The sequence below is a fragment of the Paralichthys olivaceus genome, chromosome 23, assembly GCF_024713975.1.
Source record: "Paralichthys olivaceus isolate ysfri-2021 chromosome 23, ASM2471397v2, whole genome shotgun sequence".
In the NCBI taxonomy this organism is placed as follows: domain Eukaryota; kingdom Metazoa; phylum Chordata; class Actinopteri; order Pleuronectiformes; family Paralichthyidae; genus Paralichthys; species Paralichthys olivaceus.
This window is the reverse complement of record NC_091115.1, coordinates 13937080-13955000: the sequence shown is the minus strand read 5'-3', so window position 1 is coordinate 13955000 and position 17921 is coordinate 13937080. Positions and strand designations below refer to the sequence as shown.

Genomic DNA, 17921 nt, shown 5'->3' with positions numbered 1-17921 from the left:
CAAACAGATATACACATACATATACATACACACATACATATACACATACATACACATACATGCAAATACACATACATACACACACATACATACACACATATACACATACATGCATGCATATACACATACATATACACATACATACATGCATATACACATACATACACACACATACACATACATGCATACATATACACATGCATACATACATATACGCATACATACATACATATACACACACATACACACATGTACACAAAAATACACATACATGCATACATGTACATACATGCATATACATGCATGCATATACATACATAAATACACACATACACACATACACATACATACATACATATACACACATACATACAAACATACATATACACATACATATACACACACACATACATACATACATACACACATACACATACATACATATAGACATACATACATACATACATGCATGCATATACACACATATACACATACATACATACGTGCATACATGTACATACATACATACATATACACACACATACACACATGTACACAAAAATACACATACATACATACATACACACAAACATACATATACACAGACATACACATACATACATACAAACATACACACATATACACATACATGCATACATATACACATACATACACACACAAACATACATATACACAGACATATACATACATACATACATACATATACACATACATATACACATACATTCATACATATACACATACATATACACACATATACACACACATACATATACACATACATACACATACATATACACATACATACACACAGATATACACATACATATACATATACATACATGCATATACACATACATACACACATATACACATACATGCATGCATACATACATACATATACACATGCATACATACATATACACACACATACACACATGTACACAAAAATACACATACATACATACATACACACAAACATACATATACACAGACATACACATACATACATACAAACATACACACATATACACATACATGCATACATATGCACACACATACATACACACATATACACATACATGCATACATATACACATACATACATATGAACATACATACACACACATACATGCATACACACATATACACATACATACATACACACATACACACATACATACATATACACATACATACATACACACATTTTTCTGTAACGACATGAACACAAAGGATGTCATGTTACCTTTGGTGTACGCCACACAGTCAATGTCTGCAGGCTGCAGCCCTGCTTGTTGCAGAGCCTCCTTCAGGACAGTCAGTATGACAGCACGGTGGTGCCTGGCGGTGTCGCTGGGCATGAATCCTGATTGGAAAAATGCAGGACTTTTAAAACGTTGTCACAGCACTGGTGAACACATGACGGCATTACAGTAGAAATGTGACTCGCCTTGACCAGGAGGTGTGATGTAAGTCCGACGAGGGTTGGAAAGAACTTCCCCATCCCTGATGATTCCAATCCCGATCTTATTGGCACTGCCTTCAAACCCGATTACCACAGTCATGGCTGTAAAGAGAGACACCGTCAGAGAGCAGTGAAGACTGATGTGTCTGAAGGTTAAGAGCACCTGAAGCACCACGTCTGTTTCTATTAGTTAGTCTTTTACAAGTCTATGTCCGCCGAGGACAAAAACACGACACGCTCAGAATTATGAGAAATACTGGGACTACTCCACTGACTTCATATACTTATATACTACTGGCACTATCACCAATCTCTGCACCTTCGCACAGCACGTGCCCATAACCCTGTTAATCTGTTAATGTATATATGTATATTCTTTATTTTATTTTATTCTATTTTATTTTATTCAATTTCTTACATATTGTTGTTTTTTTATATTGTTGTTTTATGTACATAAGTAGTGCACCAACGACACCAAGGCAATTTCCTGTATGTGCAAACATACTTGGCAAATAAAAGAATTCTGATTCTGATCTGAATTCTGATTCTGATATGTCTCCTGTATTGGTCAGATCCACTGGTCCAAACAAACACACTCATTAAACACTGACGATGCTCACACTTCCTTCACCTGCACCGCTTTTAAACGGTATAACAACATGTAATGCGGTGTCCTGACAGGAATGACAGTGTATGTTTGTAGTCGATAGGTTGAAACTACATTACTAAAGTATACTTTAGAGCAAACACAGGCTACACACTGTTCCACATTTAACTGAACCAAATTAAAACGCCGTGCAGCTGTGATGCTAGCAGGGACAAAACCCCGTTTCCCTAGTTACAATATATTAACGCTGTTTAGAAGAACACAACATGTGTACCTGGCTTTAGTCGTTCCTTCGGTTGCTCACATTAATTCAATTTAAAGTCAGACAACTTTAATTTAGTTACTTTCACAGCAGCTTATTTTTTACAAGTACACCTAGCCTCCATGGAGCCTAGCCTCGATGGACCCTCGCCCAGGCGGCTGCACAGGTCGCCTGGACCAAACAAAGTGAATGTGTCCCTTCAGTAGCGTGTCAGGAGAAGATTTCGTGTTTAAACAACTGTCATTTCACTTTTATTTGACCGTTATTGCGTTTTTGAAGTTGTAAATACAAAACGTGGCGTTTTATTTTCGTGATTTCTATCAGGCATACGTTCCGACAGTCACTCAATACAGCAAGCACGTGGTGAGGACTGCTTTCTGCTCTGTGTGTGTATGAGTGGGAGAGTGAGTGAGTGGGGGAGTGACTGACTGGCAGCGCATATCCGCTCTTTGCATCCAGCTTACAAGTAAGATTATTTGCATCTCATTCTCCACGAACGAAAACTCGACTGCTCCGTGTTTGCATTGACAGATGAATCGGATATTCGCAGTGAAAGCAGCGGATCTGCTCACACTCCGTTGATTCTGCGTGCGGGCCGGGGGCTGCAGGCTCTGGGCTCTTTGTCACGGAGCAGCGGCAGCAGCAGCTAGCATTAGCTTAGCTTTCCATTCAACTTGTTGTGAACAATGCACAGCCACCCGATCGCAGACAGAGTCGCGTTTCGTAAGTTTGACCGTGAGCTCCCGCACAGAGACGACTTGCATCGGAAATCCGAGGGGCCGACACTACTGCACACGTTTCTGTCTGTCGATATCTCAATGGATCTTTGAGGAGATCATTACTAAAGATTGCAGTCGTATCAAAGCTCTGTCGGAAACAGATCTATCTGCTGCTCTGAGCTCATTGTCCATAATACTGTTGGTTATGCTGACTGATCAGTGAGTTATATTAATGTTTACTTAGTCACAGCTCTTTTATACCAAACTTCATGGGTCATCAAAGATGTATGATAACTATGTTAAAGCCCATCAAATGTATATCAGTCTGACTGTAGGGAGCACATGGACCTGACCATGTTTTGATAAACAAAGTCCCCAGAGTCCACGCAGACGTATTAACCGTTATACACGCGAGGAGCTGAACATGATGTTTTCAGCTGATGTTGGTCATTTCCATTGAAAAGCATTTCCATTTTCCACCGAGTTATGAATCTGACTCTGCACATTATGTTCTACAGGCCGAGTCTTGTCCTTTATGGCATTTAAGACGTGGGTACTTCTTATCTTAACTTCCTCTTCTGGTTTTTCCAGCGGCGTGTGTGCTGTTGTGTGTGCGTGTCGTGCGTCTGCGAGGTGTGTTTGCCACCAGAGGGAGTTCAAGTATGAAAAGAGGCAAGAAGGCAGAGGAGGCGGCTGCAGCAGAAGGGGAGGCCGACACCAGCCCTGGTACGTCAGCACTTTCTAAAACTCATCCAAAAACACACTGTCCCTATATTTGCTATATATTAAACTTTACTGTACGTAGCTGACCTTTGACCTTGGCCAATTCCATTATGACCTGTCCCCTCTTCCACCTCGCAGCCACTGCAAAGAAAACAAAGAAGGCTAAGGAGCCAGAGGCACCGATACTGTACGATGACCCTCCCGACAAAATGACCAGCAAAGATGGACGAGACGCCAACATGAAGATCACCTCCTGGAATGTGGACGGACTGAGGGCCTGGGTGAAAAAGAAGGGCCTGGATGTGAGTTTGAAGTGACCCCGAAAGACCAATCTGTAAGTGTGTGCTTCATGTTTACATTTGTGTTCTTCTTTCCCAGTGGGTGCGTGAGGAGGCTCCAGATGTTTTGTGCCTGCAGGAGACCAAGTGTGCGGAGAAAGACCTCCCGGCTGACATCACCTCGATGCCCGAGTACCCACACAAGTACTGGGCCGCCTCCGATGAAAAGGGGGGTTACAGCGGTGTGGGCATGCTCTGCAAGACCGAACCCCTCAAAGTGACCTATGGGATCGGTTAGTCTCCATTTGACTTTGCTGTTCTATCACATTGCATAGGTGAATTTTTAATGCCAGAGCCAGGGTAGCTGTTTCCTCCTACTCCCAGTTATGGTGTCAATCTGAACTAACCAGCCAACCATTTGATCTGTATCTCCACTGTAAACACAAACCTAGATTAATTACTAAACTGAAAATGTCAAGTATTTGCTTCAGTTGTCAAGTGAATCTCCTCTTTCTCCCCCCAGGCAAAGAGGAGCACGACAAGGAGGGCCGCGTCATCACTGCAGAGTTCCCCAACTTCTACCTGGTGACCGCCTATGTGCCAAACTCCGGCAGAGGCCTTGTGCGCCTCGACTATCGCAAAACCTGGGACGTGGACTTCCAGTCGTACCTGAGCGAGCTCGACATACAAAAGCCCCTGGTGCTGTGCGGCGACCTCAACGTCGCACACCAGGAGATCGACCTGAAGAACCCCAAAGGCAACAAGAAAAACGCAGGCTTCACCCCCGAAGAGCGCGAGGGCTTCAGCCAGCTGCTGGAGGCCGGTTTCACCGACAGCTTCCGCGAGCTCTACCCTGAGCAGACCAACGCCTACACCTTCTGGACCTACATGATGAACTCCCGCTCAAAGAACGTGGGCTGGAGGCTCGATTACTTTCTGTTGTCGTCGTCCCTGCTGCCGAGCCTGTGCGACAGCAAGATCCGCAACCAGGCGATGGGAAGCGACCACTGCCCCATCACTCTGCACATCGCTATGTAGGTCACTTCTCTACCTCTCCTGCACTGTTTTCTCAATACATCTTTTCTGACCTGGCACCAACATCACATGTGCTAGTGTTGAAAGTTCTTGTCTGTAAAGTGCAGCCCAATCTCATTTATTCACTAAAGTCAGTACTGCAGGAATTTAGTCATTTACTCTTTTTCACATGAAAGCTTTTTCTAATAATTCTTGTAAAACCGTCTCAGCGTGGCTTCTGTGTGCACTACTGCTGATCTGAGACCACCCCATGTTTTTCTGTGTTACTGTTTTAAAATAAACTACTGCCATCAAGAGAAAATGTATTTTGTTGGAGCGCAAAAAGGTTTAAGCTTCCTTTCCAACCCCTTTTGAATTTTCTGTTGTATAACTACACCCACTTCTCAATAAAACCTGAATTTATGTAGAAACGTTTTCTGTTCCATTATTTGATTCTGAGTCAATTCACACGGATGTAACATGACGATACATCAGTAAAACATTCCTGTGCTCGGTGTGCTTTAATTTCAACACAACCAGTAACTGAAAGAAGTCAGTGAACATGTCATTAGCACTTATTATGAGATGCACATCTATCTTTGCTTTCCTCCCACACTTAATATACATCATAAATAATACACAATTCACATTTCCAATAAGTTCAAGACTTGCCCAGTTATGTTAACTTCATGATATGTGTTCGTTGGTGCATTTTCAGATTATACGACTGTCTGAAACTCTTCCCACATTCTCCACACAGGAATGGTTTTTCCCCTGAATGTATTCGCTGGTGTCTTTTCAGGCGGTTCGCACTCAGGAAGTTCTTGTCGCACTCGGTGCACGGGTAGGGCCGGACGCCGGTGTGGTACCGCAGGTGGATGGTCAGGTAGCATGATTGAGTGAAACTCTTGCTGCAGTGGGGGCACTGGAAGGGCTTGTGGCCCGTGTGGAAGCGCTCGTGCTTCAGAAGTTCGGCGTGGGAGAAGAAGCCCTTCCCGCAGTCGGAGCAGAGGTACGGCCTCTCGCCCGAATGCGTCAGCTCGTGTCGGATCAGCGTGGCCTTGTAAACAAAACTCTTGTCGCACTGTGAGCAGCTGAAAACGTTCTCCCTGGTGTGGCAGCGCTCGTGCTTCTTCATGCTGCGCTCCCTCTTAAAGCTCTTTCCGCAGAAGGAGCACATGAAGGGCATCTCCTCTGAGTGGATCTTCATGTGGTTCCGGAGACCCCCCTTGTAGAGGAACCCCTTGCCGCACTGTGTGCACGTGTGCGGCCGCTCCCTCTGATGGATGCGTTGGTGGGCGCTAAGAGCCGCCCGGTAGGCAAAGCTCTTCCCGCAGTTGCACTTGTGCACTTTTTCTTCCTGGTGAGTCTGGACGTGCCTGTTGAGATAGCTGGCGCAGCTGAAGCCCAGGTTACATTGAGGGCATTTGTAAGGACGCTCCGGCTTGTCGGCGTCTTCACCGTGGGTCTTGGCGTGCCTCACCAGTGCTGACTTCCAGGCAAACGCCCGGCCGCACTCAGAGCACAGGTATGCGCCGTTCTCCATGTGGGTGCTCTTGTGCTCCCTCTGAGCCAACAGGGACTTGAAGAACTCCCCGCAGATCAAGCACTCGTACTTGCGTCCGGACTCGTGCGTCTGCTTGTGCCGGTCCAGTGACTGTTTGAAGGAGAAACGCTGTCCGCACTGAGAACACAGGAAGGGCTGCTCGCCTGTGTGGATCCTCTGATGTGCTTTGAGTAAAGACTGGAACTTGAAGCTCTTCTCACAGTTTGAACAACTAAAACCTTCTTGTTCATCGGCGAGATGGTGAAGGGACTTGTCCTCCTCAGTCTCAGCAGAGTGAAAGGTGTCAATGTGCTGTTGGACCTGCACTTCGTCCGAGTGTTGGAACGAGCACTTTGGACAGGAGAAAACAGCTGAGGAGAAAATGTACGAGAGAAATTAAAATCTGTGCTCAAATAGGATAATGCTTTATTTTATTATTGACAAGCTCTTTAGAAGCATGTTATTATTCACTTTACTTTACAATAGACACACAGACCTTCTCCAATGCCTTACATCTACATACTTAAGCACATCATTATCCTAGTGATGTTTTCCCCAGTGTCTTTCATGTAAATTCTACAAATTTCTGTTTTCTCTTCCCGTTATATTTAAATACTTTATACACACACATCAGGAGCTGGTCTTCTCTACGGAGGCCGCCATGTTTTTTTTACAGCATACCCAGACTGAAGACTACCACAGGTTCTTTCATTATGGGAAGGGGAGGGTGTGGTGAGGGGGATAAATTCTACACACTGACCCCTCAAAGATAATGATGTTGAACAAACTGCTGTAATTACAGATTATTTCAGAGTAAAGGAACAACACCTGACAGTCACTTTCATAAAGGAAGTGTCACTTCTTCAAAGTTAACTATTAATATCTAACTGTTTGGATCACATAATCACTTACAAGTCATTGAGGAAATATTGGTGTGTTTATCTTATAAAAGACGATTTAAAACTTTTTCAGTCAATTATTTGCAATATCATTTTAGCTAGACTGACTTGTCATCTTTTATTTCAATTGAATGCACTATGCAGTTGCACTGATTTGTTTTATGCTGCGTGGTGCCTACGTTATCTAGTCTCTCTGACAAACCAACTGTGGTGAAAATATCAACTACAAATGTCAACAAATGAACACTCACTTTCGTTACTGTCCTTTGATGAGACCGTGGGTGAGCCATACGAGTGCTCTGCACTGTTAAAGAAACATAAACAAGAGGTGCTTAGTCAACCTGACAGCCAACAATAACCAATACATTAAAACAGAACCACAAAAACAGAGGAAGACACTTTGTGAGATGTAACAAAGATGGTTAATAAGAGCAGATATTTTTACCAGCTGAAAGGCAAAGGCTTCAGGTCAGGGTCCACTCGGGTGATCTTTTTCCTCTTCGTACTCAGGCGCTTCTGTAAATTTATCACCTGAATCTTCATGGTCGGTTTGCGTTTGCGCCCGCTTGTGCGAACATTCGCTGGGGGTGAGGCTTGATGATTATCGAGTTCAGGGAACAGGTTTCCAGACTCACGGACGATGCCCTCGCTGCTCTGGACTTCTGCATTCTCTGGATCCTGATCACCTTTATCTTCTGCTTTCACCTGGCAGTCGGACTCAGTCGGTTGAACTGGATCCTCACAGACTATTTCATCATTTACAACAACCTCTTCTCCATCCTTAAGGATCCCTGTGGGCTTATCAGTGGCCCGATCATTGGTGTGAGTTCTCATGTGCCTTGCAAGAGCCAGCTCCCAGGTGAACTTCCTGTTACACTGCTGGCATGCGTAAACACCGTCTTCCATATGTGTTTGTTTGTGCTCCGTGCGGGCCGACAAGGAATGGAAGGTCTCGCCGCAGATAACGCAGTCGTACTTGCGTCCAGTTTTGTGCGTGTATCTGTGCCTGTCAAGGGACTGTCTGAAAGAGAAGCAGCGACCACACTCGTTGCAGCGGTGGGGACGTTCACCGGTGTGGATAACTTTGTGGGCAATTAGTGAAGAGGCAAACTTAAATTTCTTCTCACAGTCCGGGCAGTCGTGAGGACCTGTGTGTTGGGAGGAAGCTGGGTCGTCCTCTTTAACTTCTGCTTGGATGACGTTTGTCAAACCGCTTTCAACTTTTTCTTGTGTTGCTCCTCCCCCTGCTTCATCAACTTCCTTTTCCCTGGTCGTTCTTTCAGGAAGCACCTCCAGGGAGTTTTCAGCCATTGCGCAACTGTCTGGTCTTTCATAGCATTGTTCTTCGATTACCAGCTCAATGTCTGTGCTTGTGCCCAATTCAACCTCTGCATAATCTGTCACTGTGATTATTTCAACTTCTACATTATTCACAAATGAGACAGTTTGTGTTTCATCACTGAGCCCTTGCGGTGGACCTGATTGGTTGGGTTGTTCTGTAGTTTTTGCCACTCTGCTAGGAGGAACCGCAGAGAGGGAGGAAAGGATGCTCTCGCCCATACTAGCAGGTGGAACTGCACAAAAAAGGATAATAAGGAAACACGTTTTTGTTATAGAGTTGTGTTTTCAGCAATTACAGTGAAACATAGGAAGGGGTTCCAGGAAGAGACTTACCATGTTGCTCTAAATGCCCCAACCCTTTGTGGTGCTGGAGTAAATGTTTCAGCTCCGTAGACTTAGACACTGAATTTATACAATCCTCCGACACCGAGCGTTCAGCTCCAAGCCATAACATAGTCTGAGGGAAACAGATGGAAACAAACATAGCATCAAATCCAATTCAACTAGACCATGCAGTTTAACCACCTGTAAGATATCAAGTAGCCTTTAGTAACTGTCGCTTTATGGTACGTATATGCTACATAATCTTATCTCTGCTTCAATTCTGTAACAATATGTAGAATGGGAGATTACTATTTAATTTAATATTAGCTCAGTTCAACAACTACCGAACTGAAATAGTATTTTTTTCACAGCTTGTCTTGTAAATTGTACACCCACCTGTCTGAGACGAAAAAACACTTGGCAGACTTCAGTTTATAATCACAGAACCACAGCCTTATTTTTCATTAGACCCACAATGAAAGCAACTGTACTGTAATGTTAACTGCTTCCCAACAGTACCACGCCCAGTAGTGTTAAGTTGTTCTTTCTTTGCCACAGTGTTATACACGTGTTACCACTTTATCCAAAATGACACCTCTTACTTGTTTGATGTCAGGAACAGGTAACAGCTGAGTCAGTCGACAGACAAACTCGCAAAACAGGGTCTCCAGGTCACTGTCATACTGAGGTCCGTACTCTGCAGGGAAGACCTCCTTAGAAAGAATTAAAGACATTGTTATAAAACCAGTTTTACAGCATTATAAATACAAAACAAAATGTTGGTATTTCTACATAAATACCTGAACGTTAAATATTATTTTTTCTTTACATTGTGCAATGCATTGTGATTTCAAACATGTCTCAAAGTTTTCCTTTGCTATTTGTACCTCCGCCAGATTCCAAAAACAAATGAATATGTGCCACTGAAAGAATCAAACTTATAAAATGTATTTGTGGCTTCATAAGCTAGAGAGGAAACAGCTGGATTTGGCTCTACAGAGGTGTAAGTAAAACTGTCATACCGAGAAAAAGTCTTGTCTCTCTTCGGGACCTTTGAGCAGAGTCTGGATCAACTCAAGAAAGTTTACTGTGACTTCCTCCTCTCCCAATTCCTTCATCTGAATAGAGACATAAACATCATTACAGGTTTATTGCGGGATAACTGCTGATGTGATGTTGATGAATTTGTTATATATATATTAAGAGGCAGAAATTTAGGGTCACAAAAAGAAAATCGTTTTGTAAAATGAAATAAAGTAAAAGCTGAAACACTTCAATCTACCTGTGTAAGATTGTGTGATTGAATCTTGTCCAGGTGAGATAAGATGAAGTCACTTTCCATAAGCTCTTCACGTCTGCACAGCTCAAGGATATACTATGTAGGAGGAAAAAAAATAACACGTCACAATTATCCAGCATTCGCATATCTACATCTGGGAAAACAAAATATAACATTAGCTATGTTATGTTCTCTGCTCGTACCCACCCTGGCTCTTAATCCCAGGTTCAGCTGTGTACTGTGCTTGTACATTAGCAGCTCAGGGACCATGTCCGTTACCAAAGAGACAAACTCTGCCATGTTCCAGTAGTTCATGACATCTTGTTTTTTCAGCACCTGCCACATAGAGGCTGTCATGAGCTGCACAGGTGGGACCAAGAGGCGCAGTGATGCCAGAGGTAAAGGGTCATCTGAAAAACAAGAGCACATTCAACCTGAAGAGGAATTAAGCTCACGTTTGTGTCGCATTGAATGTGATGGTTCACCCAAAAATTGAAATTCACTCACTATCTACTCACTGTTATGCCAGTGGAGGGGTGGGTGAAGTGTTTGAGCGCACAAAACACTTTCGGAGTTTCAGGGCTAAACGGCCAAATCCAATTCAATCGAAGTAAATGGCACCCGCTTCTTTAAACTTAATGAAACAGAAATAAACTGAAAATGCCTCCATGTTGCTCCTGTCATGTCAACCAAGTGTCCATAGGCCCAGACATTCAAATTTAACTTGAAACGACATCTTTCAAACAGCGGCTATCGTGAATTCTCGCTGATGTCATCACATGCCCCTTGGACAAGAGCATAGAGACAAACATGTAGTGGGATAACAGCGGACATTTAGGTTTAAAATACGTCAATGACACCGTTTCAAGTCAAATTTGAATGTCAGGGCTTCCTGACACCACAGGAGGAGTATGGAGGTTTTTTATTTGTTTTTCTACATTTGAACAAGTGGTCACCATTTACTACCATTTTGTTTGATTTGACTGCAACACTGTTCACCCCTGAAACCCCTAAAGTGTTTTGTGGACTCAAACGCTTCACCCACTCCTCCATCTAAATAGTGGAAAGTAAATAATGAGCAAATTTTCATTTTTGGGGGAACTATTGTGTTAAAGTTGTTAAAATTGTCTCACTCTGACTATATGTCTATAAAGACAATATTTAAATATCAAGTTCACGATTGTTCAAGAAACTGATGATGGGAAGACAGATTAGGGTTTTTACTGACACCTCTATGCTCATTTGTTGAAGAAGATAATCAGTGATAATTATGTCTCCATTTTATTACTTGTTTTCATTCCAATTGTCGATGAGCAAATATTACAACCTACAACCCATCTCTGGTGTTTGCTCAGTGAGATGATAGTTCTTGTGTGTTTAACATGATGTAGCAGCAACGTGCTTTGAACGCAACCTTAATGGACTTCAACACTCGAGTGTGTGTTCAAGAACCGCGATGTTCTCTAACGTTAGCTAAGTTCGCCATGTTAGTACAGTCTGCACACACACCGCAGATATTCACACCACAACGTGCACACGAAGGGTTCGTGCCGCGTCATATAACGTTTCAAAACAAAGTGAAGGCAGTCAGCTAGCCACCTGGGCTAACTTAGCTGTGATGTACGCACAGGGGAAAGTCATCTGGTAAACTATTATAATAAACACGCGTCGTGTTTCACTCGTTGTAGGCTCGTCTCTGAACCAACCTTTGGAACCGGCCATGAAAACACTCAAATCCATCTTCTCATAGCGGCGCAGAAAAGTTTCACTAGCTGTGGTTAGCTGCGGTTAGCCACAGCAGGCTAACTACCCGATCACTCCTGTTATCAGCCTGGGGATAAAACAGGATGTGACAGAGGAGGCTGTTCATCTGCAGCTGCAACACTTCCACTTTGAAACCACGACACGTCACGCACTTCGAATAAATAACCTCGATAATTGTTTACACCGTGATACTGGACTGTTGTCGAGAGCTGCTTCTTCTTCGTGTGTATTATACTGCAGGAGGTGTATTTTCTTTCTGCTGCCACCTCCTGGTGATAATTTGCACTGCTACAAAATAATGCTACTGGAACAGGTTTCACGGTGTCACTGCTTTTAAAGTGACTTCATAAAAGATCATACCAATAATACACATGGATGAATCTATTCCTTAACACTTCTCTAATAGGACACAATGTCAAATAGAAAAAGAATCGTTTAAAGTTAAAAAAGATGTCTCAAATCCCTTACAAAGAATGTATTTGTTGGTTTTATACTTTAATTAGCCTACCATTGTATATTGTTTTATTGATTCCTCTTCTTCTTCCTATTGTTATTATTACTATTCATATTATTAGTTATTAGTATTTCTCCCCCTTATTCGCTGTGTTGTGGTTTATTTTCTGGTGGTGTGTATTCGGCTTTGTTCACGCGTATTTATCCAGGCTCACATAATCCTTGATCCACTATGGTTGTGGTGGTGACGGCTCATGGAGTCCTCTCAGCCCGGCTCCACAGCTCTGGAGCTCTTGTCTTTCCACAACACGGCGCTGAGGAAGCTGCCGGTGGATGACACAGATGAACCCGGGTCCCGGACCGTCCCAGGGGCGTGTTTCTCCCGGATCAGGACCCTCCAGCCGCTGCCCCGTCCCCACCTCGTGGCGCTGTCCCGGTCAGCACTGGCTCTACTCGGCCTCAGTGATCGGGATGTGTTGAGTGACCCTCGGGCTCCGGAGTATCTGAGCGGATCCAGGCTGCTGCCCGGCTCGCAGGCCGCTGCTCACTGCTACTGCGGACATCAGTTCGGCCTGTTCGCGGGTCAGCTGGGGGATGGAGCGGCCCTGTACCTGGGGGAGGTGGAGTCAGGCTCCCAGGGGCGATGGGAGATTCAGGTTAAAGGTGCAGGAGTCACACCTTACTCCAGGTAATGTGGGTCATCATTTGGGGGATTTTGTTCATGCAACTACCATCTCATTTGGTAATGACTTTAGAATATAATCCACCTCAGGAACAGGACATATGGGTCTTGTATTCGTGTTGAACTATGATATAACTATGTTTGATAGGTTTTTAAATTGCTTAAAAGTAAGAATACAATAAGAGAATTCAAGCAAGTGACAAAGCACATTTTCAATAAGCCTCACTCACCACAGGAGTGTGAATGCATTAACTATGGAGAGCTGCTTAAGAGCTTAACTGTGGCACTCTCATTGCTCAACAGTTGTGAGCTGCAGTCAAAGCAGTGCTCCTTCAGTTTCCCTGACTCATTGTTCTGTGAAACAGCGCACTCCACCCCTTTTTCCTACACGATGTGCCAGAGCTTTCTGAATCACCTTATGTGTCTGAATGGGAGGTTTTTTATATTCCTTACAATTCAAGGTTCAAAGGCTTTATCGTCAGCTGCACAACAGATACAGCGTACATGTTGGCCATGAAAATCTTAAATCCCAGGCACCTCAAGCAACTCACCATGCAATAGTGTCAGAAAATAAGAGTAACTATAAATACAAATACCAATACACTAGTGCAAATAAAACAATAAAGTACAGATGTCATTAACTAGTGCAAAAAAAATAAAACACTATAAGGTGCCAATAACCATTATAATAAAACATTATAAGGTGCCAAAGTGAAATATATACATAGTTATGGGGAGGTATGAACAGATATGAATATTGCACTCATTATATTTTTATGTAAGGTTAAAAATATGATGAAAAGAAAGATATGACAGATATGAATTATCCTCACACTTATGTACTGCATGTTACTAATTACTTACTTATGCCTATTTTTGACTTTAACTGCTGTAATATTACACATTCCCCCCTGTGGAAGGATTATCTTAGCTTATCTTAACATTCTGTAAATCCCTCAGTTTAAAGTGTTTAAAATGTTAAAACAATGGGTGTGAAGTTTGCAGACTGCCTGACATGTGCTAAACAGAGCTGAGGATCTCTTAAACGTGTGACAGCCACGTTTTAATCTTCCTCAGAGATGGTGACGGCAGGAAGGTGCTTCGCTCCAGCATCAGAGAGTTCCTCTGCAGCGAGGCCATGGCTGCCCTCGGGACACCCAGCACCCGTGCGGCCTCCCTCGTCACCTCTGACCTCTGTGTCATGAGAGATCCCCTCAACAGTGGCCAGCGGATTCCTGAGCGATGCTCGGTGGTCCTGCGCCTCGCCCCGTCCTTCATCAGGTGCGGTTCATCAAGTGCCGTCTGACTTTCATCAATATACAAACACCTTCTGTCAAAGAAGGATCTGGAAAAAATATGGAATCTTTTTTGAATTTCTTTTGAAGGTTCGGATCCTTTGAGATCTTTCTGGGCCGTGATGAATTCTCAGGCCTGCAGGGTCCCAGCGCCGGGCGGCATGACATTCGCGCTCAGCTCTTGGATTACGTTATTAACAGCTTCTTTCCTTCCATACAACAGGATCACAGCAACCGTAAAGATAGAAATATGGCTTTTTTCAGAGAGGTGAGAAATTACGTGGTTTTTTTTGCAAACTTCTTTGCTCTTATTTTTAGCTGGTTTCATTTTAAGGTGGTGGTTTATCATCAAATGTGTTTATCCCCAGGTGATGACACGAACGGCTGAGCTAGTGGCCAAGTGGCAGTGTGTGGGTTTTTGCCATGGCGTCCTTAACACAGACAACATGAGCATCTTGGGTCTAACTCTGGATTATGGCCCTTTCGGTTTCATGGACCGGTAAACATGTGCACTTTCTTGAGATTTAGATTTCTTCCAATCTAAAATATTATTCTTAGGCTCCTAAGGTTGAACCTTGAAAATATATATACATAATTTTCATCTATGCCTCAGTAAGATTACAATGTGTTTTGAAGTAAAGTAAGTAGATAGAAGATCATTTCTTTACTTTAAGAACAATGTCATTCCATCCAGTACATCATATTCTTCTATATATTAAAACTATTCCTCGTATGTCAGCTATGATCCAGATTTTACCTCCAATGCCTCCGACAAAAGAGGCCGCTACTCATACCAAGCCCAGCCATCTGTGTGCCGCTGGAACCTGGCTCGCCTGGCTGAAGCATTGGGCTCAGAGCTGGATGCTGCTGAGGCAGGAGCTATCCTCGATGACTTTATGCCCACGTATGAGGCCTTCTACCTGAGTATCATGAGGAAGAAGCTGGGCCTGGTGGACAGAGAGGAGGCAGAGGACAGAAAGCTCATATCAGACCTGCTGTGTGTCATGCACAACACCGGTACAAAGATCTGGTAGACAATTGTCATGGAACTTTAAAACAGTCTAGCCATCGTGCAACTTTTCTATATCAACGGCTTCCCTCATTCTGCAACTATATACAGGTGCAGATTTCACTAACACTTTCCGCCTGCTGAGCCGTGTCCCCTGGCCTGAGGAGGGCGACTGTGAGGGGGAAGCTGTGTTGCCTGTTGTGGACCTCATCCTACACCAGTGTTCCTCTATTGAGGAACTTAAGGTGGCTAATAAGCCAACAATGGAGGACCGGTGAGGGGGTACATGGTGGTTGGATTTACATTTGTCAGTTGTAATGAGAACGTAAAGCCTCTGTCCGCCCCACCATTTACTCCTGACTGTACATCTAATCCTGTGTCAGCAGAGTTCCAGTTTCAGACCATCACATTTTTATTGTCAGCTAATTTGTTTTTCTTTCAAATGCTAGCATTTGGGGGAAAAGTCTTACCGAGACAATATGTGAGTTAAATATATTTTGTTTTGTTGTGTAGGTAGGGTTTACAGTAGCAGCCTTATGTGGAACAGTGTCGGTCACTTCTCCTCAGCATGTTCTCTGTTTCTAGTGAATTGGCGATGATTTTGTCCATGGCACAAACCAACCCGGTCATGTTTAGCATGGCGGCAGGCAGCCCAGGTGTGGCCCAGCAGCTGGAGCGGATGGGTCGGCTAAAGGAGCTGCTCGAGACGGATCAAGATGAGCTCAAGGAAAAGCAGCGTGACGACTGGGTTCGCTGGGTTAGTCGATATAGGTACGCTATAAGACGCACTAATGAGCACCTCACTAAAACTGATCTTTAATGTGAGTGATGTTAAGAAGAGACCATTAATAAATCTTCTTGTGCTGAATTAACAGGAGGCGTTTATCCAAAGAGTCTGATGACGCGAGTAACTTGTCCTTCATCAAAAAGCAGAGGCTCAGTGTGATGAACAGCAACAACCCCCGGGTCATCCTACGCAACTACATTGCCCAGAATGCAATTCAAGCTGCAGAAAAAGGAGACTTCTCTGAGGTCAGGAGATTTTGATTGATTCTTTGTAGAAACCTACATTCTAGGTTCTTTAAAGCAGCCTTTATCACACAGTGTGCTTGTTTTTTTATATTCTTAGTTTGTCTTGGTTATGAGCACGTTATCTTGTCTTATGCTCTTTCACAGCCAGGTTATCTTTAAATATTTCAATGATTAACACATACTTTTGCTTCAAGGACCAATAGTAGTCATCTGTACCTCTGTTCTGCAGGTCAACAGGGTCCTCGAAGCTCTGGAGGACCCATACTCTGACACATCTGGACTGGAGCCTCTGGATGGATTTACTGCATGTGGAGAAAAGGAGCAGAAGGATTTGACTGTTGGCTATGACAAGAAACCTCCTACCTGGGCTCAAAGGATTTGTATCACCTGATCCTCATAGAGCCTCTGAAGGAGGGAGGGAGGTCTGTTTTACGCTGGTTGAACACATAGGCCACAGTTTTTGCGATCAAACAAGACGTGGGTTGCCAGGTAGTGATACCTTTGCATCCAGTGTTGGTGTCCATTCCCACCTCAGACTGTCTCTCCTGCCTCCTGAAGAGAGGGTGTTGTGTAACCTGGCGTGTTCCTGCGTTCATCAGTATGGCCATATATCTTTGCTTTCTTTTATGTCTTTCCCGCTGTGTGTTAAGGTGTCAAAGAGTAACACAACAGCATCATGACCAAAGTCAATAAATCATTTTAGTTCAAATAATTCGGTGAATTTCTTAAAGCTGATTTGATGCAAGTATTCAGAGTATGAATGCACTGTAACTTATATGCAAACTGAATTGGACGTACAAAATGAAGTATGACGGCTCAGATGACCAGTCACACAGTGACCTGTCTGGGCTTGAAACACCAGGAACACGCTGACCTCAATCATTTACAGGTTTATTATGACCTGTTGTTTCTACACTGAAATTGAAATAAATGATCTAATTGACCTTTGTCTCTCTCTTTTTAAACCTATACATATAGTTCAATATCTTAAAGTCCCTGAAATCTATGTATTTACAGGCCATGCCAAACAAGTCTTTTTTACATGAGGTGATTTTTGCATTTGTTTAAGCCTTTTCTATTGGTTTGAAACAGTGTATTTAATGTGACAGAGGATGGGTGCACAACAAAAGGACTGGTTTATGGCATGATCCAAATGGAGAAGAGATATGGCGTGCTCCAATTCCATTTGTCAGATACAGGATTCA

General features: G+C 43.4%; 4 protein-coding genes across 10 annotated transcripts in view; 2 read left to right on the top strand and 2 right to left on the bottom strand.

Annotated features, from left to right (window-relative positions):
* Window positions 1–2527, bottom strand: part of osgep (O-sialoglycoprotein endopeptidase) — a 39962-nt gene extending 37435 nt beyond the window's left edge. For 2 of the 3 annotated variants that reach the window (XM_069520083.1, XM_020099914.2), the window contains exons 1-3: window positions 2371–2526; window positions 1475–1591; window positions 1271–1390 (exon numbers count right to left, since the gene is read on the bottom strand). In XM_069520083.1, the coding sequence (XP_069376184.1) occupies window positions 1271–1390; window positions 1475–1589 (235 nt within the window). In that variant the 5' untranslated portion in view covers window positions 1590–1591; window positions 2371–2526. Of the gene's footprint in view, window positions 1–1270; window positions 1391–1474; window positions 1592–2370 lie in introns of all 3 variants that reach the window. The other variant, XM_069520084.1, reaches the window with a different exon arrangement.
* A 51-nt stretch (window positions 2528–2578) lies between these two features.
* apex1 (APEX nuclease (multifunctional DNA repair enzyme) 1) lies at window positions 2579–5523 on the top strand. Of its 4 annotated transcripts, none has more exons than XM_020099913.2 (5): window positions 2579–2721; window positions 3669–3803; window positions 3939–4102; window positions 4179–4371; window positions 4602–5523. In XM_020099913.2, the coding sequence occupies exons 2-5, from the start codon at window positions 3740–3742 to the stop codon at window positions 5114–5116; spliced, it is 936 nt and encodes a 311-aa protein (XP_019955472.2). In that variant the 5' UTR covers window positions 2579–2721; window positions 3669–3739; the 3' UTR covers window positions 5117–5523. The 4 variants fall into 4 exon arrangements, with proteins under 4 accessions (XP_019955472.2, XP_019955469.2, XP_019955471.2 ...); XM_020099910.2 differs by having other exon boundaries at window positions 2689–2824; XM_020099912.2 differs by lacking the exon at window positions 2579–2721 and adding an exon at window positions 2800–3296.
* Window positions 5524–5594: 71 nt separating this feature from the next.
* On the bottom strand, window positions 5595–15573 carry LOC109637507 (zinc finger protein 11-like). Of its 2 annotated transcripts, none has more exons than XM_069520072.1 (9): window positions 15433–15573; window positions 10689–10891; window positions 10485–10577; window positions 10225–10320; window positions 9805–9915; window positions 9212–9335; window positions 7983–9111; window positions 7789–7841; window positions 5595–7009 (listed from the first exon to the last, which is right to left on the bottom strand). In XM_069520072.1, exons 2-9 carry the CDS (start codon window positions 10836–10838, stop codon window positions 5769–5771), a joined length of 2997 nt encoding a protein of 998 aa, XP_069376173.1. In that variant the 5' UTR covers window positions 10839–10891; window positions 15433–15573; the 3' UTR covers window positions 5595–5768. The 2 variants fall into 2 exon arrangements, with proteins under 2 accessions (XP_069376173.1, XP_019955466.2); XM_020099907.2 differs by lacking the exon at window positions 15433–15573 and adding an exon at window positions 12188–12513.
* selenoo2 (selenoprotein O2) lies at window positions 12865–17660 on the top strand. Its single transcript, XM_020099846.2, has 9 exons — window positions 12865–13386; window positions 14458–14661; window positions 14766–14943; window positions 15044–15174; window positions 15415–15692; window positions 15796–15958; window positions 16270–16455; window positions 16560–16716; window positions 16946–17660. The coding sequence occupies exons 1-9, from the start codon at window positions 12953–12955 to the stop codon at window positions 17114–17116; spliced, it is 1902 nt and encodes a 633-aa protein (XP_019955405.2). The 5' UTR covers window positions 12865–12952; the 3' UTR covers window positions 17117–17660.
* Window positions 17661–17921: the final 261 nt, after the last annotated feature.

Coding starts and splice junctions, on each gene's coding strand:
- apex1 (XM_020099909.2), top strand. CDS start 3,045: ATGCACAGCCACCCGATCGCAGACAGAGTCGCGTTTC. Junction 3,082..3,668: donor CGCAGACAGAGTCGCGTTTC/GTAAGTTTGACC, acceptor TGGTTTTTCCAG/CGGCGTGTGTGCTGTTGTGT. Junction 3,804..3,938: donor GGAGGCCGACACCAGCCCTG/GTACGTCAGCAC, acceptor TCCACCTCGCAG/CCACTGCAAAGAAAACAAAG.
- LOC109637507 (XM_020099907.2), bottom strand. CDS start 12,221: ATGGATTTGAGTGTTTTCATGGCCGGTTCCAAAG. Junction 10,892..12,187: donor TTTCATGGCCGGTTCCAAAG/GTTGGTTCAGAG, acceptor CTTGTTTTTCAG/ATGACCCTTTACCTCTGGCA. Junction 10,321..10,484: donor AATCACACAATCTTACACAG/GTAGATTGAAGT, acceptor GTCTCTATTCAG/ATGAAGGAATTGGGAGAGGA.